The sequence below is a fragment of the Dasypus novemcinctus genome, chromosome 8, assembly GCF_030445035.2.
Source record: "Dasypus novemcinctus isolate mDasNov1 chromosome 8, mDasNov1.1.hap2, whole genome shotgun sequence".
Taxonomy (NCBI): Eukaryota; Metazoa; Chordata; class Mammalia; order Cingulata; family Dasypodidae; genus Dasypus; species Dasypus novemcinctus.
Window position 1 is genome coordinate 87,390,065 of NC_080680.1, and position 24,622 is coordinate 87,414,686.

At 45.5% G+C, this 24,622-nt stretch overlaps 1 protein-coding gene across 4 annotated transcripts in view; it reads left to right on the top strand.

Annotated features, from left to right (window-relative positions):
- The window catches only part of TOR1A (torsin family 1 member A), a 37,398-nt gene extending 18,233 nt beyond the window's left edge, over positions 1-19,165 (top strand). For 2 of the 4 annotated variants that reach the window (XM_058302258.2, XM_023590114.3), the window contains one exon: positions 111-19,165. Coding sequence is in view for 1 of the 4 variants with exons in the window: in XM_023590114.3 (XP_023445882.1) it covers positions 111-154 (44 nt within the window). In the remaining 3 variants the exon portion in view is untranslated. The remainder of the gene's footprint in view (positions 1-110) is intronic. The other 2 variants (XR_011649448.1, XR_011649449.1) reach the window with 2 other exon arrangements.
- Positions 19,166-24,622: the final 5,457 nt, after the last annotated feature.

The following is a 24,622-nucleotide window of genomic DNA, read 5'->3' on the forward strand; positions in this document are numbered from 1 at the left end:
CTATCTATTTCTGGAGTTTGGAGAGGCAGATTTTAGGCCCATATAGGCCATCTGATCTCCTCGCTTTGCACTTCCCAATAAACTCTCCCTTTGAAACCCTGTTGTTTCAGGAATTGGTCATTTGAGCACCTTGGACAGAGAACCCCTACTTTGATCAGTATCGCAATCAAACCCAGAAGTTCATTTTTCGTTCAACATGCTCTATGCCAGGCCCCATGCTGAATCATAGGAAGACAGCAAGTAAGGAGAAAGGCTAGGCCCCTGCTTTCTCAGAGGTCTTAGTATATGGGGGGAGGCAGACAAAGGGACAAAGACCAATACTAAAGGGTGGGAGTCGCACAGCAGCCATGGAGCAGTAAAGACTTTTGTCTCAACTGGAAGCTCAAGGGGTTAGCCAAGGAAAAGGCAAAGAGTAGAGTGTCCTACTTTCAGCAGGCCAGTTTGGGGAACTGAAAATATAATATTTCACATGGTAGAGAGTGGAGAGAGACACAGTACTGGATGCTGGGAAAGACAATGCCTGCCCTCACCAAGCTCTCAGTCTACTGGAGGAAACAGATGGTCAAGCAGAGTGTTTATGCCCAACGTGGTCAGTGCTGTGATGTGGAACACGCAAAGGAGACACCTCTCCCAACCTTTGGTAACGGAAAGCTGTTCTTCTTATCTAGGTTGTGACCTAAAGAAATGAGTATAAGTTGCCCAATACAAGTGAGTAGGGGTGGAGTGAAGGTGGTCAGGATGAAGGCTCCAGGCAGGGGGTAGCATGTGCAATGGGTAAGTGGGAGCTGGGCACATAGGAAGCTCTATGCGACTAAGTCTGCTGGGGTGGGAGAGGGGAGCCTGGAGCAGTAGAAAGAAGCCAAGCCACATGGGGCCTTACTGGAGAGAGGGCATTTCTCCTGGGGCTGAAGGAGTCATGGGAGGGCATTGGCATTGATTGCCCAGACCACTCCAGCCTTGTATTGGGGCTGCAGCAGTACTCCAAGAGAGAGAAGATGGTAGAAGGGAATTTGACAGTTATTCCAAGGTAGAAACTGAATTAGGGGCTGGGCCAACTATGACAGGAAGGAGGCGGGGGCACTAGGGAGAAGGAGTAGATGGAGGGCAGTGGGGATGCTGAAGATTTGGATGCACATCCATTGCTTTGATGCCAATCTACTTGTTATTTACAGAATACTGTGTGTATTTTGGGTTAATATTTTGTCATAAATTCCGCTTATTGAGCTCTTGTAATTCCAGATCTAAACACCATTGAGTGCTTCAGTGCCCTCCACAATACTTAGAGACAACAAATACTTCCTCTCAAATACTAGTGGCCTAAACAGTCTCTCCTGAGTTGTAAATTCCACAGGAATGTTGCGAAGGTCAAGAGGTAATAATCACAGCAGCTGGCTCTTCCTGAGCTCTTACTGTATGCAATGCTATATGCATCAGCTTACTGAGTGCCCCCCCAACACCAAGAAAAGAAGGGACAGTTGTGGTCCCCACTTTACAGATGGGGAAATTGAGGCCCAGAGGGTGAAGTTAAATGTCCAGAGCCACTTAGCTAAGAAGAGAGGGAACCGGGTTCTATACCTTGTATGATCCTAGTGTCCTGTACTTATCCTCTCACCCCATGCTGCAAATCCCCCTTGTCTCTGATGACAACATGCCAAGGAATGTGTAGGACTTGGCGAACTGCATACCTGACTCCTCAGACCAGCTGGACATAGGCAGATAACACGGACCTTGCAGCCAGGCTGCCTGCTCAGACCAGCTCTGGTGGATAAATCTTGTCAGATGGCAGCCAAGTCTCCAGTTCATCAGACTTGCCCAGGACAACAAACTAAATGATGATGGATAACCCCCATCCCAAAAAGTAAAGAGTATCTACAACTGCAAGCAAAACACTTCCTTCCATTTGCCCCATAAGATCTAAGCTCCCTCTCAATCTGAAGTAGAGTTGGCATCACTGTCCCCAAATCCTCACGACTGAGGAATGAACAAACATAAGGGGGAAATACAAACATGGACCAAAGTACACATTATTATTGTAGTAACGGAAGAATCTACAACACTGGTATAAAGATAGTGGTTACCAGAGGTTCTGAGGGGAGGCGGAAGGAAGAATAGTTGGAACATAGGGCATTGGAATTGTTCTGCATTATTTTGCAATGATGGATACAGACCACTATACATTTTTGTCAAAATTTATAAAATTGTATGCTGCAAAGTATAAACCATAATAAAAGGGTCAACTCAGACCAGCAGAATATCTCGGCCTACATATAATACCAGGAGTTAAAAATGCTTTTTGACCTGAATAAAAGGGGGAAATGGAAAGGACAAATTAGTTTATATGGCTATGAGTCTCCAAAAAGAGCCGGGAGGTTATCAAAGGGGTCGCCCTTATGCACACCTCAACAGAGTCCCAGAGACAGATAAAGTAGATACAACCCCAGGTATTGGTTCTTCTGAGGGCTACAGAGACCCACAGGTTCTATGGTCATGGCAGATGGAGTTCCGTGCCATGTCAGTTGGCCCTACTTTGGAATTTGTGTTTCTGTGTGATGGAGCTGGACTTAGATGTGATCTTTGTCCACAAGTCTTTCCTGTTACTTTTACCGGAACTGTAGTTGGTGCTGGGGTTTAATGTATACCCAGGGGACCTGAATCTCTGGACTGACCATGTGATAGCCAGGCCCTGAGCCTCACCAGACTTGCAACTCCTACACTCTGGTTTATTGGACTTACCCCACTCAGCTAACATGGAGGTGAAGAAGGTCACCCACCACACCAGGGAGCCAAGAGTACCTACAAATGCAAACAGGAGAATTGTATCCAGCATCCAAGTGGAATTGAAACCCCCTCTCAATACAGAGGTGGAGTGGACATAACCATCCCAGGGTCCACAGAATGGAGGAATAGAGTATAGACTAGTGGACTTACTGATACTCTATTCTAGAAATAATGTGATTAGTAATGAAAGTAAATGTAGCACTGATGGAGAAAGTGGACATGGTAGCTGCTGAGGGTGGGAATGGGAAGAAGAGATGTGATGTGGGGGCATTTGCAGGACTTGGAGGTGTCCTGGGTGGTACTGCAGGGACAGTTACTGGACATCGTATGTCCTCCCATGGCCCACTGGGTGGACTGGGGGAGAGTGTAAACTGTAATGTGGACCATTAACCATGTGGTGCAGCAGTGCTCAGAGATGTATTCACCAAGTGCAATGAATGTCCCATGATGATGGAGGAGGTTGTTGTTATGGGAGGAGTGGGGGGTGGGGGGTGGGGGGTATTTGGGGACCTCATTTTTTTTTAATGAAACATTAAAAAAATAAAGACAAAAAAAAGTGTAAACCATAATGTAAACTACAGACCTTGGTTAGTAGCAATGCTTCAATATTTACTCATCAATTGTAGCAAATGTACCACACTCATGTAAGGTATTATTAATAGGGGAAATGGGGAGGGGATGGGGTATATGGGAATCCACTATATTTTCTTATTTTAAAAATTTATTGAGATATATTCACATACCATACAATCTATCCAAAGTGTATGATCAATAGCTTTTAGTATAATCACAGTGTTGTGCGTTCATCACCACGATAAATTTTAGAACAATTTCATTACTCCAAAAGGAAAAATCCACACCCCTTAGCATTCCTTCTCTAGCCCTACATAACCACTAATCTAATTACATCTTTATAAATTGATTCATATTTACATTTTATATAAATGGAGTCATATAACATGTAGCACTTTGTGTACCTTTTTTTTAAAAGATTTATTTATTTTCTCCCCCTCCCCACCCCGGTTGTCTGTTCTCTGTGTCTATTTTCTGCATCTTCTTTGTCCACTTCTGTTGTTGTCAGCGGCACGGGAATCTGTGTTTCTCTTTGGTTGCTTCATCTTGTTGTGTCAGGTGCCCGTGTGTGCAGCGCCATTCCTGGGCAGGCTGCACTTTCTTTCGCGCTGGGCGGCTCTCCTTATGGGGTGCACTTCTTGCACATACGCGGGGGACACCCCTTCGTGGCACGGCACTCCTTGCGCGCGCATCAGCACTGCGAATGGGCCAGCTCCACATGGGTCAAGGAGGCCCGGGGTTTCAACCGCAGACCTCCCATGTGGTAGACGGACACCCTAACCACTGGGACAAGTCCGCCGCCTGTGTACCTTTTCTTTCATTTAGCACGTGTGGGTTTATTTTGCCTGATATTAACATCTTGTAGCATTAACATACATTTGTTCTGTTCCAAAGAAAACCAGTCATATTAGCAATATTGCTCACATTCATATTTCACATGAGGTTTACTATGCTATACTGTCCCATGTTACTTTTTTTTTTTTTTAAAGATTTATTTATTTATTTAATTTCCCCCCCTCCCCTGGTTGTCTGTTCTTGGTGTCTATTCGCTGCGTCTTGTTTCTTTGTCCGCTTCTGTTGTCGTCAGCGGCACGGGAAGTGTGGGCGGCGCCATTCCTGGGCAGGCTGCTCTTTCTTTTCACGCTGGGCGGCTTTCCTCACGGGCTCACTCCTTGCGCGTGGGGCTCCCCCACGCGGGGGACACCCTTGCGTGGCACGGCACTGCTTGCGCGCATCAGCACTGCGCACGGCCAGCTCCACATGGGTCAAGGAGGCCCGGGGTTTGAACCGCGGACCTCCCATATGGTAGACGGACGCCCTAACCACTGGGCCAAAGTCCGTTTCCCCCATGTTACATTTTTTAAAGCTTTCCTTTTACACATGACCTTAGACTTCCCTTTTCAACCACTGTCATGCCCGTATAGTAGCTCTGCTAGTTATAAATTATGTTGTGCTTTCACCTTTTCCATTGATTTCCAAAGATTAACACACAATCTTTTTACCAATTCTGCACAAGTTAACTCTCAGCTTTCTACTCTCTAACCTCATTCTATTTTCTGGGGACCCACATTCTCACTATTAAATCCATTAGATTACACAGTATATTTAGTTCATAATAGCACAGTCTTTTTTTTCCCTAAGATTTATTTATTTATTTATTTATTTATTTATTTCTCTCCCCTTCCCCCCCCCACCCCGGTTGTCTGTTCTCTGTGTCTATTTGCTGCGTCTTCTTTGTCCACTTCTGTTGTCGTCAGCGGCACGGGGATCTGTGTTTCTTTTTGTTGCATCATCTTGCTGTATCAGCTCTCCATGTGTGCGCCACCATTCCTGGGCAGGCTGCACTTTCTTTCGCACTGGGCGGCTCTCCTTATGATGCGCACTCCTTGCGCGTGGGGCTCCCCTATGCGGGGGACACCCCTGCATGGCAGAACACTCCTTGCACGCATCAGCACTGCGCATGGGCCAGCTCCACACGGGTCGAGGAGGCCCGGAGTTTGAACCGTGGACCTCCCATGTGGTAGACGGACGCCCTAACCACTGGGCCAAGTCCACTGCCAATAGCACAGTCTTACAGTATTTGTCCTTCTGTGTCTGGCTTGCTTCACTCAACATAAAGTCCTCCAGGTTCATCCATGTTGTCATATGCTTCACATCTTCATCTTCAGTTGCATAATATTCCATGGTGTGTATACACCACGGTTTGTTTACCCATTCATTGGCTGATGGACACCTGGGCTGTTTTCATCTATGGGCAGTCATGAATAATACTGCTGTGAACATCAGTGTGCAGGTGTCTGTTCGTGTCACTCCTCTCAGTTCTTCTGGGCATATACTGAGTAGTGATATTACCCAGTCTAGCGGCAGATCATATTCAGCTTCTTTAAGAACTGCCAAACAGTCCTCCACATTGAATGTACCATTCTGCATTCCTACTAACAATGAATAAGTGTTCCTATCTCTCCACAACCTCTCCAAAACTTGTAGTTTTTGTTTTTTTAAAAATAGTGGTCATTTTAATAGTAGCTTTAATTTGTATTTCCATAGTCACTAGTGATGATGAACATTTTTTCATGTGTTTTTTCACTATTTGTATTTCTTCTTTGGACAAACGTTTTGCCCATTTTTTGGGGGGGCCACTTGTCTTTTTATTGTTGAGTTGCAGCTTCTCTTTTTTTTTTTCACTTTTTTATTTTTTAAGTTATTTCGTTTACATAAATGTTACAGAGAATACATAGGGGATTCCTATATGCCCTGCTCCCCACACCTCCCACATTTTCCCACATTAACAACATCTTTCATCAGTGTGGTACATTCATTGCAATTGATAAACACATTTTGGAGCACTTCCACTAAGCATGAATTATAGTTTACATTGTAGGTTACACTCTCTCCCATTCAACTCTGTTGGTTATGGCCAGGTATATAGTGGCCTGTATCTGTCATTGTAATGTCATTAAGAATGATTCCCAAGTCTTGAGAATGTCCTCCTATTATACCTGTTTTTCCCTCTCCCTAACCCCAGAACATCCATGGGTCACTGCCTCCACAACAGTGGTATTTCTTCATTGCTAGAATTGCAATAAGTCTATAGCAGAATATTAGTAAGTTTATTTTAGTCCATAGTTCATTTCCCCAGTCCTGAGGACTCTGGGATGGTGATGCCCCTACACCATTAACTGAGGGGGCTTCAATCCCATATAAATGATGGATGGGACTCTCTTGTTTGCAGTTGTAGGCACTCTTGGTTCCTTGGTATGTTGTTTGTCCATCATCTCCTCCCTGTTATTTGCCCTGGGTGAGTCCATTGAACTGGAGAGTAGGTGTTGCAACTCTATTGAGATTCAGGACTCAGCTGGTACATGAACAGCCCAAAGATTTAAGTCTCTTGGGTGTATACCTACCAACTCTAGTACTAATTATAGGTTCAAATAGAAGGACAGAAGATTCATGCATAGGGAAGCCACTTCTATGTCTAATTCAGTCACACTGGGGAGCATAAATACCAGATTAGGCCCACTGGCAAAGGGACAAATTCCTGAGCTATCTGCCCTGATACAGTGTCTGGATGTCTCCATATCCCTGAGGAGCTTCACTGTTTGGGGTAGTATCTACTTTGGCTGTCAATGTGATTCTGTTGAGATGTGCATAAGCCCTACCTCTGGGATGGCCTCCTGACTCACTTTGAAGTCTCTTAGCCATACAAACTCATTTGTCTTTAGTTTTTCCCCCTTTTGGTCAAGGTCTTTTTTTTTTTCCAGATGCATTGCTTGTTGGTATTTGGTAACAGTCCCTCAGTGCCAGGAAGGCTCATTCCTGGGAGTCATGTCCCACACTGGAGGGAAGTTATTGTTTTTATATGCTGAGGTCAGCTTAGAGAGAGGCCACATTTGAGGAATAAGGAGGCTCCCTGTAAGTAAATCTTAGGTACCCTATGTCAGTAGGCTAAATTTCAATTTCAAGATCAAAGGTTCATAAGCATAGTCATCAATATCAAGGGTCCTTCAATGAACCATCCTCCTTCAATGTCGTTGTCCCTATACTTGGGGCATTCTTGTTGGTCCATTAGAGAATGTAGCAGAGCTCCCCAGGATGGGAATTTGATATTTTTTTAAGTTATTGTGTGAATCTCCACTCCCCGTGACAATGCCCACAATGCCCCATGAACACTTGAACACATTTATATGCTATGTATATTCAGGTGGACTTCCTCCCAGGTATCCCCCCTCACTGATACCCCACATCAATGATCCTTCCCTGACACAGTTGTAACCCTTCTGTGATCTAAAACCTCTTTAAAAATGGAACCAATAAAATAGCCTCATACAATTAAAAAGAAAATGAAATAGTAATGATAGTTTTATGCATAAGAAGTAAAATAATAAAAAATAAAAATAACTATTTTTTAAAATTAGAGTATTAAAAAATAGTGAAAAAATATTTGAAGAAAAAAACTTTTTTTTTTTACATTTGCCTTTCATTACTGTAAGACGTTGTCCTGTATGTACAGTGACATTTTCTTCCATTTATTCCCCCACTTACTTTTTTTTCCCTCATTTTTTCTTCAAAGAAGTTTTAGGTCACAGTAAAGTCACATACAAAATACAGAGGATTCCTATATACCTAACATCCTCCCCCTCTTCCTCTTTCCCCCATCAATAACATTTTATATGTATATGATACATTTGTTACAATTGATACACACATATTGAAACATATCTACTATTCATGTTAATGCTCACATTCTGTTTTACATTTTGGACCATATACTTTAATAAGATCTGATAACATTTAGCGTGGCCTGTATCCATCATTGCAAGACCATGCAGGACACTTCCATCACATTCAAAATATCTTGTTCCATCTCTTTTATTCCTCCCTCCCCCTCCCCTTTGGGCCTATGGGGACCACCAGGCTTCACTCCTTGAAGAACAAGATTCATAGTTACTTGCATCTTCACTGAGGGCTTGACACACTGGTCTGTCCTCCCTTAATATTAGGCACCACTGATGCTCTCAAGTAACCCCCATCCCTCTGTTTGAGAACATAGGGGCCCTCCCTAGGATGGGAGTCCAACACCTTTCCCATTCATTTTGTGGGTCTCTACACACTGATGTAGCATCTCTTCTATATCATGGATGTTAAACCCATATCAGATATGTGATTTCCAAATATTTTCTCCCATTGAGTAGGCTGCCTCTTCACCCTTTTGACAAAGTCCTGTGAGGTACGAAAGTGTTTACTTTTGAGGAAGTCCCATTAATCTATCTTTTCTTTTGTTGCTCATGCTTTTGGTGTAAGATCCAAGAAGCCACCACTTACCACAAGATTTTAAGATGTTTCCCTACATTTTCCCTACCATGTAGTTTTATGGTCCTGGCTTTTATATTTATGTCTTTGATCCATTTTGAGTTGATTATTGTATAGGGAGTGAGATAAGGGTCCTCTTTCATTTTTTTGTTCATGCATATCCAGTTTTCCCAGCACCATTTTTTGAAGAGACTGTCCCATTAACATGGACTCGGTAAGTTTGTCAAAAACCAACTGAGGGAAACAGATTTGGCCCAATGGATAGGGCATCCGCCTGCCACATGGGAGGTCCAAGGTTCAAACCCAGGGCCTCCTGACCCATTGATGAGCTGGCACATGTGCAGTGCTGATGCGCTCAAGGAGTGTCATGCCACACAGGGGTGTCCCCCGCATAGGGAGCCCCACGCACAAGGAGTGCACCCTCTAAGGAAAGTTGCCCAGAGCAAAAAAAGTGAAAAAAGTGCAGCCTGCCCAGGAATGGCGCCACACACATGGAGAACTGACGCAGCAAAATGACACAACAAAAAAAGACACGGATTCCAGGTATCTCTGAAAAGAATACACGCGGACACAGAAGAACACACAGCGAATGGACACAGAGAGCAGACAACTGGGGAGGGGGCAGGGAAGGGGAGAGAAATAAATAAATAAGTCTTTAAAAACAACAACAACAAAAAGAAAACCAATTGACTGTAGAGGTGAGGATTTATTTCTGGACTCTTAATTCTATTCCACTGGTGGATGTGTCTATCTCTATGCCAATGCCATGCTGTTTTGTTTTTTTTTAAGATTTGTTTATTTTATTTATTTATCCCCTCCCCCCCTTGCTACTTGCTTGCTGTCTGATTTCTGTGTCCATTTGCTGTGTGTTCTTCTGTGTCTGCTTGTCTCCCTTTGTTTGCATCATCTTGCTGCGCCAGCTCTCCACAGGCGCAGGCTGTCAGCTCTCTGCCAGTGTGGATCAGCCTGCCTGCACAAGGAGGCCCTGGAAAGTGAACCCAGGGCCCCCTATATGGTAGACAGGAGCCCAACTGATTGAGCCACATCCACTTCCCACCATGCTGTTTTGACCACTGTACCTTTGTAACATGTCTCAGTGTCAGGCATGAGTGAAATTCCTCCCACGTTGCTCTTCTTTTTTAGAATGCTTTTGGCTATTTGGGTGCATTTTCCCTTCCAAATCAATTTGATAATTGCCTTCTCTATTTCTGTAAAGAAGGATGTTGGAATTTTAATGGGTATTTTATTGAATCTATAAATCATATTGGGTAGGATCGACATCTTCATGCTATTTAGTCTTACAATTCATGAACACAAAATATCTTTCCATTTGTTAAGGTCTTCAATGATTTCTTTTAGCATTGTTTTGTAGTTTTCTAAATATAAGTCTTGTACTTCCTTGGTTGAATTGATTCCTAGGTATTTGAGTCATCTTGTTGCTAATATAAGTGGATTTTTCTCCCTGATTTCCTTCTCAGATTGTTCAATACTAGTGTACAAAAATATTGCTATTATTTGTGTGTTGATCTTGTTTCCTGCCACTTTACTGAACTCATTATTAGCTCAAGTAGCTTTGTCCTACACATTTCAGAATTTTCTAAATATAGGATCATGTCATCTGTGAATAGTGAGTTTTACTTCCTCTTTTCCTGTTTGGATGCCTTTTATTTATTTATTTTTCTTGTCTAATTGCTCTAGCTAGAACTTCTTTTTTTTTTAAATAAATCAATCTTATTGATACATATTAATAAAGCAGAAATATATTCAAAGTGTACAATCACTGGTATTCAGTATAATCACATAGTTGTATTTTCATCATTTCAGTCATTTTTACAGCATTTTCATTATTCCAATAATAATAATAATAATAAAAAACAAAAAACAAAAAATAAAATCTCATCATTTCTCAATTTCTCTATGCTTCCCCTGCCATACATAACTACTATTCTGTTTCTGTCTCTCTAGTTTATTTTTATTTATATTTTGGAAAAACAGTCTTATAAATTAAATATCACCCATACTTGTATTTTACATGAGGTTTCAGATGTTATACAGTCCCATGTTACATTTTTTAGCTTTCCTTTTAGCAATGTACATGTCCTTAGACTTTCCCTTTCAACCACTGTCATACCCATATAATAACTCTGTCAGTTACAAACACTATGATATGCATTCACCATTTCTATTCATTTCCAAAGATTTACAAACAATCTTTTTACCAATTCTGCACAGATTAACCCTCAGAACATGATCCTTTGTTTAGAAAATCTGAAGAAATCCACAAGAAAACTATTAGCGCTAAAATACGAGTTCAGCATAGTGGCAGGGTACATGATCAACATGCAAAAATTGATAGGTTTCCTGAACACTATTAATGAACAATTCAAAAAGGAAATTAAGAAAATAATTCCATTTACAATAGTCTTTAAAAAATAAAATATCTGTGAAAAAGTTTAACCAAGGATTCAAAAAATTTGCACAACCAGAACTACAAAACACTGCTGAAGGAAATCAAAGATCTAAATAAATGGCAGATCTAAATGAATGTTCATGAGGATGAAAAGAGTTAATAATTGTTAAGATGTTAATATTAGGGAAACGGACTTTGGCCCAGTGGTTAGGGCGTCCGTCTACCATATGGGAGGTCCGCGGTTCAAACCCCGGGCCTCCTTGACCCGTGTGGAGCTGGCCATGCGCAGTGCTGATGCGCGCAAGGAGTGCCGTGCCACGCAAGGGTGTCCCCCGCGTGGGGGAGCCCCACGCGCAAGGAGTGCGCCCGTGAGGAAAGCCGCCCAGCGTGAAAAGAAAGTGCAGCCTGCCCAGGAATGGCGCCGCCCACACTTCCCGTGCCGCTGACGACAACAGAAGCGGACAAAGAAACAAGATGCAGCAAACAGACACCAAGAACAGACAACCAGGGGAGGGGGGGAAATTAAATAAATAAATAAATCTTTAAAAAAAAAAAAAAAAAAAAAAGATGTTAATATTACCCAAAGCAATATACAAATTCAATGCCTTCCCTATCAAAATTCCAGGAGCCTTTTTTGCAGAAACGGAAAAAGTAATCCTCAAATGCATCTGGAACTACAAGGGCCTCGATATCCAAAACGACTTTGAAAAAGAACAAAGTGGAAGGGTACATTCCCAATTTATTGTACTACGAAGCTATAGTAATCAAAATAGTATGGTACCAGCATAAAGACAGACAAATCAGTGAAAGAACATTGAAAGTCCAGAAATAGGCCCATACATCTACTGTCAACTGATTTTCAACAAAGGTGCTAAGTACATGCAGTGAGGAAAGAGTAGTCTTTTCAACAATGGTACTAGGAAAAATGGAAGCAGATTAGGGGTTACCAAGGAATAGGGGATGGGGGAAGGGAGAGTGTTTGTAAACCTGTTTTTATTTATTTATTTATTTATTTATTTTTTATTTTTTTAAAATATTTATTTATTATTATTCTAGCTAGAACTTCTAGCACAATATTGAATAGCAGTGGTGACAGTGGGCATCCTTGTCTTATTCCTGATCTTAAGAGAGAAAGCTTTCAACCTTTCCCCATTGAGTATGATGTTGGCTTTGAGTTTTGCCTTTTACCATATTGAGGAATTTCTCTTCTATTCCTATTTTTTAAAGTGTTTTTATCAAGAAAAGATGCCGGATTTTGTCAAATGCCTTTTCTGCATTGATTAAGGTGATCATGTGTTTTTTTCCCTTCAATTTGTTAATGTAGTGTATTACATCAATTAATTTTTCTTATGTTGAATCACCCTTGCATACCAGGAATAAATCCCACTTGGTCATGGTGTATAAGTCTTTTCATGTGCTGTTGGATTCTATTTGCAAGTATTTTGTTGAGAGTCTTTGCAACCATGTTCACTGGAGAGATTGGGCTGTAATTTTCTTTTCCTGCAGAGTCTTTATCTTGCTTTGGTATTAGGGTGATGTTTGCTTCACAAAATGTGTTGGGTGATTTTCCCTCCTCTTCAATTTTTTGAAAGAGTTTAAATAAGATTGGTGTTAGGTCTTCTTAAAATGGTTGGTAGAATACTCCTGTGAAGTCATCTGGTCCTAGTCTTTTCTTAGGTGGGAGATATTTGATGACTGATTCAGTCTCTTTAAATGTGATTGGTTTGTTAAGTGTAGTGTCAGTGTAGTTTATTTATTTATTTGTTATTGTCTTTTTAAAAAAAGATACATAGATCACAAAAAAAGTTACATAAAAAATATTGGAGGTTCCCATATACCCCACACTCCAACCTCCCCACTCCTCCCACATCAACATCCCCTTTCATCAGTAAGACACATTCATTGCATTTGGTGAATACACCCTGGAGCACTGCCACACTGCATGGACCATAGTTTACATTGTAGTTCACACTCTTCCCCAGTCCATCCAGTGGGTAATGGCAGGATATACAATGTCCTGCATCTGTCCCTGGAATATCATTCAGGACAACTCCAAGTTTCACAAATGCCCTACGTCACACCGCTTCCTTCCTCTCCCTGCCCTCAGCAACTCCCATGGCCACTGTCTCTGCTGGCGGGTGGAGAGGAGCCGCTGGAGACCTCTGCGACTTCTCTCGGTGGCTCCGAGGTATGGAGGGCGCGCGAGACTTAGGAAGGAATCGCGGAGACAGGCTGGTGGCACAAGTCTGGTTTATTGAGGAAGGGGATACGGCTTTATAGGGTTAGGGACTGCGTGGAGAGATTTGATAGGTGCGGGCGGGTACTGCTTCCTGATAGGTGATTGTAAGCGGTTGCTAGGCAGAGGGCTGGCTGAGAGGTTCGGAATAGGGGAGGGGAAAGGGGAAGTGAGAGCCGACCAGATGTTAGGCTAGGCGGGAGATAGCGGGAGGTGCCCGTTACTGATACATCTTGCCCGGGTAGGCTGAGGGCGCTTCGCCCGTACCAGGCTGAGGGCGTGGTTGCCCGTTCCAGCCACCCTGAACTGCGGCTTCAGGCTGTGCACACGCCTGCTGCCCGGCCGGCTTAGTAAAGTTGGTTCGCACTCCCACATCTCCCCCTCTGTTTTTAATAGCGGGTCAGAGCTCTCGGTGGGGGGGCTTGGAGGGGAATGTGGCAGGTGTGGGGCTTTCTGGGCTTCTGCGGCTGGCGAGGTTGTCGGCTGCGCTGACAGGATCTTGGCTCGGCGGTGTCGGTTGTGGGGAGTCGCTGGTACCGGACCTGCGGGGCTAGACTGGTGACAGAGTTAATCTGGACTTTGACGAGTCGGACAATCCGTTTTATGATCCATGGCCCTAGGGCTAACAGGAGGATAAAGGTGAGGAGTGGGAGCAACCGCGCACGACCGAGATGGCGGAGTGGAGGGCGGAATAGGAGGCGGGGCAGCGGAGGCGGGAAGAGAGGGGTAGCCCCACTTCCCCTTCTCAGCCAGGGAAGAAGGCGGAAGCGCGCCATCTTGCAGAGGAGGGGAAGAAGAAGGGGGGAGTGCGCCATCTTGAAACGAGCGAAGCGGAGTCCGGGGTATCATCCTCCTCATAGTCGCCATCAGGACAAGAGACCTCGCAAGCGTGGGCCACCGCGGGAGGCCCGGCACCCTGGAGGCAGGCCCGGATGGCGATGAGGGTGGGGATGAGGCCGGGGGGTAACCGCTTGCGCTCATGCTCCATAGCATTGGAGACGTGGTCGATGAGGATATGGTAGGTTTCGGGGTCCCAGAGGTGGCAGGTAGTCAGCCATGGGTTAAAAGGGAGTAGGAGGTCCCAGTAGGCCTGCAGCTGCCTCACGGAGATGCGGCACTTGTGGGTGTCAAGAAGGCCAGCGACCATGCGCAGTGCTGATGCGCGCAAGGAGTGCCCTGCCATGCAGGGGTGTCCCCCGCGTGGGGGAGCCCCACGCGCAAGGAGTGCGCCCGTGAGGAAAGCCGCCCAGCGTGAAAAGAAAGTGCAGCCTGCCCAGGAATGGCGCCGCCCACACTTCCTGTGCCGCTGATGACAACAGAAGCAGACAAAGAAACAAGATGCAGCAAATAGACACCAAGAACAGACAACCAGGGGAGGAGGGGAAATTAAATAAATAAATAAATCTTTTAAAAAAAAAAAATGGTGTGAACTTCACCTAAAAAAAAAAAAAAAAAAAGAAAAAAAAAGAAGGCCAGCGAGCACCCGCACCTGCGGGGCCTGGCGGGAGGAGAGACAGCCACCCATATCTACTAGAAGAGTAGAAAGGGGAGGGGGAGAGCAAATAGGAACGCGAGGAAAAGGACGAAAGTGAATAGAGGGCGGGAACTGCCGAAGAGGAGAGCCAGGAACAACGCGCAGAGAGGTGAGAGAAGGAGACAGGGGAAAAGCTGGCTGGGGCTCATGGGTGTTCGGCCTACTAGAAGAGGGTGAGGGCTGACGGGGGTAGGGAGAGCGGTGGGCCACCAAGCTATGGAGCGAGGCGGCCGAAGTCCTTACCTGTTTCCAGGCAGTGGTGCTTGGCCCCACGCTGGGGCGGGGGAAAGGGCTGGGGGCCCTTACCTTCGGAGCGCCTCTGTGGTGGGGTTGCTTGGCCCCACGTTGGGCGCCAGTGCCGGCGGGTGGAGAGGAGCCGCTGGAGGCCTCTGCGACTTCTCTCGGTGGCTCCGAGGTGTGGAGGGCGCGCGAGATTCAGGAAGAAACCGCGGAGACAGGCTGATGGCACAAGTCTGATTTTATTGGGGAAGTACAAGGCATATATACTGTATTGAGGGAGGCGGGGCTGAGAGCAGTGCTGGGGGATGGGGCGAAGGGTGATAGGCTAGGATTGATGACTTCGCCTTGTAAGGGCAAGGATTATTAGCTGGGCGGTTCTAGGCAGATTGGAAGGTGGAGTTTGGGAGGGGAAAGGGGAAGTGAGAGCTGACCAGATGTTAGGCTAGGCGGGAGATAGCAGGAGGCGCCCGTTATAGATGTATCTTGCCCGGGTAGGCTGAGGGCATTTCGCCCGTACCAGGCTGAGGGCGTGGTCGCCCGTTCCAGCCACCCTGAACTGTGGCTTCAGGCTGTGCACACGCCTGCTGCCGCGCCGGCTTAGCAACGGTGGCTCGCACTCCCGCATGTCTCCACATCAATTATACAATTACTTCCATTGCTAGAGTAACAACAGTTCTATAGTAGGATACCAGCAAGTCCAGTCCAATCCATATTATATTCCTCTATCCTGTACCCTGGGATGGCTCTGTCCACTCCACCTCTAAATCAAGAGGGGGCTTAGATCCCACGTGGCTGATGGATATAATTCTCCTGCTTGCAGCTGTAGACTCTTTCAGTTCCCTGTGTGGTGGTTGACTATCCTCACCTTCCTGTAAGCTGACCTGGGTAAGTCCAATGAGCCACAGAGTGGGTGTTGCAACTCTGCTGAGGCTCAGGGCCCAGCTAGCCCATGGACAGACCAGAGATTCAAGTCTCCTGAGCATACACAAACCCCTGTGCCAACCACAGTTCAGTAAAAGTGACAGAAGAGGCATGTGTAGAGAGGTCACATCTGAGTCCAACTCCATCACACTCAGGAGCACAGATCCCAAAGCAGAGCCCACTGACAAGGCACTGAACTCCAGAGCCATCTGTCATGACCGTAGAACCTGTGTGTCTCCATAGCGCTCAGGAACACCAGTACCTGGGGTTGTATCTGCTTTGACTGTCTCTGGGTTCCTGCTGACACATGCATAAACATGACCCCTCTGATGACCTCCCAACTCATTTTGAAGTCTCTTAGCCATATAAACTCATTTGTCTTTATCATTTCCCCCTTTCATTTATTTTTTAAAAAGATTTATTTATTTAATTCCCCCCACACCCCGTTGTCTGCTCTCTGTGTCCATTCGCTGCACTCTTCTGTGACTGCTTCTATCCTTGTAGCAGTACCAGGAATCTGTGTTTCTTTTTGTTGTGTCATCTTGTTGTGTCAGCTCTCTGTGTGTGCAGTGCCATTCCTGGGCAGGCTGCACTTTATTTAGTGCTGGGCGGCACTCCTTATGGGGCACACTCCTTGTACATGGGGCTCCCCTAGGGCACACTCCTTGCACATGGGACTCCCCTATGTGGAGGACACCCCTGCATGGCACGGCACTCCTTGTGTGCATCAGCACTGCACATGGGCCAGCTCCACATGGGCCAAGGAGGCCCGGGGTTTGAACTGTGGGCCTCCCATGTGGTAAGCAGATGCCCTATCCATTGGGCCAAGTCCGCTTCCCATCATTTCCCCCTTTTATTCAAGGTCTTTTTCTAGTTGCATCACCAGCTGGTAATGGTAGTAATCCCTTGGCACCAGGGAGGCTCATCCCTGGGAGTCATAGCCCATGCTGGGGGGAAAGTAATGCATTTTCACACTGAGTTTGGCTTAGGGAGTGGCCACATTTCACTTGCAATTTCTTCTTTGACCCACTGACTATTTAGGAGTGTGTTGTTCAGCCTCCACACATTTGCAAATTTTCCCCTATCATGTCTATTATTGATTTCCAGTTTCATTCTATTATGATCCTAGAAGGTGCTTTGTATAATTTCAATCTTTTTATATTTATTGAGACCTGCCTTGTGGTTTATCCTGGAGAAAGATCTATGAGCACTTGAGAAGAATATACAGCCTGCTGATTTGGGATGTTTTGTTCTGCATCTGTCTGTTAGGTCAGTTCGTTTATCATATTGTTCAAGTTCTCTGTTTCCTTGTTGATCTTCTGTCTAGTTGTGCTTTCTAATGATGTAAGTGGTGTGTTGAAGTCTGCAACTGTTATTGTAGAGATATCTGTTTCTCCCTTCTGCTTTTGCCAGAGTTTGCCTCACGTATTTGGGACACCTTGTTTTCAACAAAATTAAACATATTATCAGCTGGTAAATCATTAGCAATAATTAATTATGTTAGTTCACATTGTGTGGATTTTTTTAGCCTATAGCTCAAAGAAATGATATTGCTATAACAAACCCCTTTGTATTAATTATCTACTGCTGCATAACAAGTGACCCCACAGTTTAGCAACTCAAACAACAATAAACATTTATTATCCCACACAATTTTATTAGGTCAGGAATTCCAGAGTGGCTTAGCTGTGTAGTTTTGGCTCAGAGTTCCTTGTGCTATCGTAACCAAAAAGTTGGCCCCGACTGCAGTTATTGAAGGCTTGTCTGGGGTTAAAACATCCACTTCTGAGATGGCTTACTAGCATGGCTTTGGGTAGAAGGCCTTAGATCCTTTCCACAGGGCTGCTTGAACATCCTCATAAAATGTAGGCTAGGTTACTCCAAAGGGCAGGTCAGAAGCCACAATGTCTTTCTGACCTAGCATCTGAAGACATTCACTTGATCATTTCCACACTATCTTGTTATTTACGCAGATTAACCCTACTCATTGTAGGAGAGAATCACAAAGGTTGAATACCAGGAGATGAAGATGACGGGGGGGCCATTTTGGGCTTACATATGTGACTAAGATCTCCCAGCACTTATATGCATAACAAGAAAAAATAAGAGATGGAATGGATGCTGAACCTCACCTCCTTCTAGCACTCAGTGATTTCCTCCAGTGGACACATGAACTAAATTGAAAAGAAAGGGAAGCAGATGTGGCTCAAATGATAGAGCTTCTGCCTACCATGTGGGAGGACCTGGGTTCAATCCCTGGGGCCTTCTGGTGAAAAAGAAGAAGAGAAAGCGTGCCCACGGGGCAGGCCAGCGCCTGCACAAGTGTCCATGTGGTGAGCCGGTGCCCACATGAGTGCCCATGCGAGTGAGTCACGCAGCAAGGTGATGACACAACAAAAGAGAGACAAGGGGAGAGTCAAGGTGAAGCGCAGCAGAGACCAGGAACTGAGGCAGTTGACAGGGAACCTCTTTCTCCATCAGAGGTCTCCAGGATCAAATCCTGGTGAATCCCAGAGGAGAGAAGACAACACAGACAGCAAAAATAACAGGGTGGGAGGAGGGGAAGGAGGGGGGAATAAATAAAATAAATAAATATTTTAAAAAAAGAAATCCTGTTTATAAATAAATAAATAAATAGAAAAGAGAAATCCCACCTATCTCATTAAGAGCTATACTCCTCACCCCAATTTAATTCTTTTGTTTAATAGTTATTTATAAAAATTTGTATTTTGGTCAATTGTGTACTGACAATAATCCAAAAGAAATATTTTAACACTTAGGGCCTTTTGGTCACCTAAATTTTTTATACTAAATTTTAATTTATAGTATATATGTATTTTTATTGCAGAGAAGATAGGATGATCAATAAAATAATTTTAGGCATAAACTACATTTCATTAGGATGACATTTGATGGGGGAGTGAAACGGAAATACTAGCCCAACCAAGTACAGAAGTGATAATAAATGTCTGATGTGTTCACGTAATTTATAAATGGATGGCAGGTAAAATTGCTATGGAATTTTTATTTCATTGTGCACAAAGAGCAATGTAACAATGTTATCTTAAAATGTCAATATTTGCAATAGCCAGGAAACTACATCCATTGCAACAGTTTAAACTTACGATGAATATTTTAAATGTGTGCCTAAAAATTGTGTGAAGGGTATGTGTGAGCAAAAACGTGTGATGATCCATTCCTGAAATCATATCCTGACTAGCAGGTGTTTACCCTCCATCCTTCCTGTCAGCTTTTTGCTTTTTACAGTAAGTGGTTGAGAGCAGGGAGTTGCCCACAAGGTTGAAAGCTCCCTTCTGTATTACCACCTGGCAGGAGAAGGACTTTTCTATTGATCCGGAGCGCAGTTCGCTGGCTAGATTGCTTCCTTCCTCTCCAGCTGTCAGCCTCCTTGGCTGCCTCTTCTCTCTCCCTCCACTCCACAATGTTGAATGGCTCCTGGGCTCAGTTCTGGACCCCTTCTGCTCTCTCTGCCCTCCGTCCCTGGGTGAGCAGCCTCCAACTTACTTTCTCCAGCCCTGTACTGCAGTCTCCTGGATCTGGCTGCACACCCAGCATCTTCACTTGGCTGTTCACCAGACATCTCAGCACCCACACAGTCAAAACAGAAGGCTTGATTGTTTTCTCCAAACATGTCCCTCCCCCTGGGCTCCCCATCTCAGTAAATGGAACCATCTTCCATCAGTTGTGTAGTCCCAAACCTAGAGGTCATCTTGGATTCTTTTTCGCCTCATGCCTCACCTCTCATCTGTCAGCAGGTTGTCAGCCCCATCTCCAAAACACATCCCAAAGTGGTCAGTCATTTCCCTCTTCAGCGACTCCCCTAGTCCAAGTCATCCTTCCATTGAATGAGCACAGTCACCTCATAAGTGATTGTTTGCATCCATGCTTGTCCTCTCAAATCTCTTCTCCCCACTACAGAGACAGATGGTCATTTTTTTAAAAAGAGCAGTTGTAGGTTTACTGAAAAATCTTACAGAAAGTACAGAGGTCCCATATACCTCCATTCACACGCAGAGTTTTCCATATTTCCACATTTTGAATTAGTATGGTACTTTCGTTACAATTAATGAAATAATATTATTATAATTATATTAACTTTAGCCCACTGTTTACATTAGGGCTCGCTCTCTGTGTTGTACAGTTCTATGGGATTTTGGGAGGGATAACATACACAACCTAAAATTTTCCTTTTCATCCTTTTTAAATATATAATTCACTGGTATTAATTACATTCACAATTGGGCCTCCATAACCATCATCCATCGTCAGAACCTTTCCATCACCCCAAAAAGAAACTCTGTACTGTTTGAACATTATCCATCCCTTCTACTCCACCCCAGCCCCTGGTAAACTGTATTCTAGTTTCTGGCTCTATGAATTTGCATATTCTGATTATTTCACGTAAGTGAGGTCATCCAGCATTTGTCCTTTTGAGTCTTTCTTATTTCACTCAACACGCCGTCTTCAAGGTTCATCCATGTTGTAGCATGCGTCAGAAGTTCCTTCCAACTAACTGGATCATGTCCTCCTTGCTAGGAACCTGTTAATGGCTTCTAAAAGCCCTTTGGAAAAAATTCCCCCTTCTTTCTCTGACCTCAAAGCCCTCCATGAAGTGCCCCTCCCTCATCTCAAAGCTTTGCCCTTCCTGCATCCTCCCTCCTCACAGCCCCATGGCCCCCCTCTGTCTCCTGCCTGTCTTCGCACAGCCCCTTTTCTCTGCCTGGACTCTTGCTTCAGAGTGTCACGGGGCTCAGAGCTCTCAGGCCACCTGCCTTATCTAAGGTGGCCCTTCCCCTCTTCCCACCCATGCTGGTTACCCACTGGGCCATCACCCCGTTTGTGTCCCTATTTTTTTTTAAAGATTTATTTTTATTTATTCCTCTCCCCTTCCCCCCAGTTATCTGCTCTCTGTGTCCATTCGCTGTGTGTTCTTCTGTGTCTGCTTGTTTTCTTGTCAGCAGCAGTGGGATTGTGTGTCTCGTTTTGTTGCGTCATCTTGCTGTGTCAGCTCTCCGTGTGTGCGGTGCCATTCCTGGGCAGGCTGTGCTTTCTTTCATGCGGGGTGGCTCTCCTTACGGGGCACACTCCTTGCGCGTGGGGTTCCCCTACACAGGGGACACCCCTGCATGGCACAGCACTCCTTGAGCACATCAGCACTGCGCGTGGGCCAGCTCCACATGGGCCAGGAAGCTCTGGGTTTGAACCGCGGACCTCCCTTGTGGTAGATGGACGCCCTATCCGTTGAGTCAAGTCCGCTTCCCTTGTGTCCCTATTTATCGCCCACCTCGCCTGCTGGCTTGTGGGCCGCAGGAGGGCAGGAACCCGTGCTTTCCCTCTGTACCTCTCAGAGCTCAATACATAAGCGTCTGTTCTTCCAGGACAGAGCAACCCAGGCAGAGCAGCAGACAGGGCAGCAGAGCTCCAAGAGGGCAGCGTGGATCTAGGGTCTGAGGATGCTCACGGCCAGTGGGGCAAGGGACTGTCCCCACCAGGAAGAGTTGTCCACGCAGATGCCCACGGCACCCCTTGAGAAGTTTTGGACTTCTCTAAACACCACTGGTCCCCCAGGACACCCCCTTTCCTGTCCTTGCCTTTCCTTAGGCCTTTAGCTCCCTGTAGAAGGGAGGGGAGCTTATTTTGACTGAGTGCCTAAAACCTTGTGAAACAAATGTTTCATTTAAAATGTGAGGACGAGAGGCCCCACGTCACGCAGCTGAGCCAGATTCAACTCCAGGCTTCCTGGGCTCCGCACCCATCCCCTCCCCTTCACTCACTGCCTTCTTCCTGCCCACTCCCCCTTCTGCTTATCTTGGTTTCTCAGACTCTGCTTTGTATGGTGACTATTTTCCCTACTTGCTGTAACACGGGGTAACCTGGAGGGGAGGGTTTTCATCACAGTCATCCACTTACCACTGTGGTACTCAGTGCAGCGCCACGTCCATAGCGTGTGTTAAACAAATGTTCGTGAGAAATACACTTAACTACCTTTCTGTTCTACAATGAAGCTTTCAGACTGGAAGTAGACACATCTGGGTTTGTGTTCTTTCCCTGCCACTTCTGGCTGTGTGGCCTTGGGCAAGTTACCCACCTCCTCTGAGCCTTGGTCTTCAAGATGAGACAGTGTGCAGCAGGTCCTGCCCGGTGTTGGTGGCATGGTAGGCACCTGTTGTTAGCAACGTGGGCTCAATTTCTTTTGTGGTTTCAGCTAAGTCCTCTGAGGTATATTGGCTTTGAAAACTTAAAGGTGGGGCTATTTGGCAAAAAGGGGGGAAAAATGCCATCAACAGCCCCCCAGCCTTCCAAAAGTACGTGAGGCTTCCTACTTCCAAGGGTCGTTCTGGTTAAGAGAATGTTCTGGTTAACAGAGTGACACACACAACCCGCCCCCAGCAAGATGGCGAAAAAGAGGCCTGTCCCTGCTTCTTGTCTTCTTCTTCCCCGAAGTAACTAGACCCTAGAATGGGGTGGCAAGCCTCAGCCTGCAGGGCAAATCCAGCCTGCCCCCACTTCATACAGCCTGCAAGCTAGAATGGTTTTCACATTTTAAAAATGTTTTGTTTTGTTTTGTTTTTAATCTCAAAATGAATAATACTCTGTGGCACATTTCAAAGATTATAGGAAACCTCAGGGCTCATAAAGTTTTCTTGGAACTCAGCCACACTCATTTGTGTGCATATTGCCTTTGGCTTCTTCTGCACCACAAGGACAGAACTGAGTAGGAAAGGCAAAGCCTGTATTGTCTCCAAAGTTGAAAATAGGTACAACCCTGCTCTGTACAGAAAAAGTGTGTCAACCCGGCCCTAAAGGGCTTGCTGTGGCACTGGTCTGTGTCGCTGATGTGAAGCAGGGTGCCTGGCCTTGGGAGCTGGGCAGAGGCCAGTTTGAGTATTGCTTTGCCACTGCCTGCCTCTGCAACCTTGGGCAAGGGACTTCACCTCTCTGAGCCTCAGTTTCTTCATTTGTAAAGTGGGGGAAACAAGAACACCTGCCTCCAAAATTGCTTACTGAGAGGATTCACGGAGGAGAGTCACAGAGAGGTTTGACTTGGGAGGTGGCTCAGAGAAAGGCCTCAGTGATTGATAGTTATTTCTGCTATTCACGTACCAAACTGTCTTGAACCTGGTTATAAAATGACCAAAGATACACCCATTTTTGGCTTTCACACACCCTGTCATTGAGAATTTCTGCAAATTATATGCCTTTGCCCTGTGCTTTGGTCATACTTCCCCCTAACAAACATGGGTGCTCCCATCTGGCAGTAGGAAGCCTGAGTTCTCAAGGCACCCCTCACAGCCAAGGTTGGTTTGAGCGGACTGTCCTCTGAGGTCACACGTCAGGGGTCATGCTTTGGAAATCTCCACCCTCAGGAACCCCTCTGGAGTCCCATGTCCTTGAGTCCCACATTGAGTTTTTCCCGTGTGTTTCCATCCTCATCGCCCATATGCTTTTGGGGTCTTCGATGAACAGCTTTGTATTGAGGGTTGCTCCCCAAGAACTTTGAGAAATGCGCCAGAGTAGATTGTTCACTCAGGGATGAGTACAGAGATGGAAGAGGAGAGGAAGAGGGGGTTGCCTTCTCCTGAGCAAGCATCATGATCTCAGAGGGGGCCGCTTCATGGCTGCAGCGGGGTACTTCAAAGAGACCAGCTTGCCAGCTAACCAGAGATAGCCACAGGTTAGTCACCACTCTCAGCCTACCGAAACCCCAAACACTTTTTTTTTTTTTTGGCGAGCAGGTGCTCATCCACTGAGCTACAACCCTTTTTAGAAGATACCAGGGGTTGAACGCAGGACCTCGTACATGGGCATCCCAAACACTTTAATAGCAGATGGACAGCCAGTGACCAGCCATGGTCTGGACCATGAAATTCACTTCTATTTGTCAAGACCACTCTTTCCAGATCCTGTTGGTTGGTTCATTTGACTTCCACTTCACCCACAGTGTTGAATTTTCACTTAATAGCTTTCCTTGATTTCATATTTATTTGCATTTTATCCATGGTGAGTCTTTTAGCTGATGGATACTCAGTGCCTTAAAGCAACATAAACGAAAAGAGCCCATCCTGTTCATGTAGGCATAGAAGATATCCGTCACTCATTTTGGGAAAATGAGGTAAGTCAAGCCTAATTCACCCAATGATATTTGCTCAACATGAGACAGGGAACCCCATGATTCTGGTGATGGGGGGCATTGAAAGAGAGCTGCAGGGAGATGGGAAGGTGTGTTCAGGAGTGCTGACCTGGTCTGGGAGGTCTGGGAGGGTTTCCAGAAGATGTGACCTTTAAGCTGGCCCCAGAGGCTGCGCTGGTATGATGGCAAGGTGGGGGAAGAAAAGCCTCCCAGGCAGGGGGCAGCTGAGGATGGCACAGCTGGGGTGGCTGACAGGATGAGGCTGGTGGGGCAGCACCAGCTTGGGTAGGGGCTGCAGGCCACTGTAGGAACTGGAGCTGTCATTCTGTGGAGCAGTGGGAAACCACAGGAAGCCTTCAGGCATGGGAGAGCCATGATGTTCTCTCATGTGGAGTGGTTGGCTCTGGAGTTAGTGTGTCTACTGGATGGACAGGATGATCAGAGGAGGCCAGTGAGGAGACCAGTGAG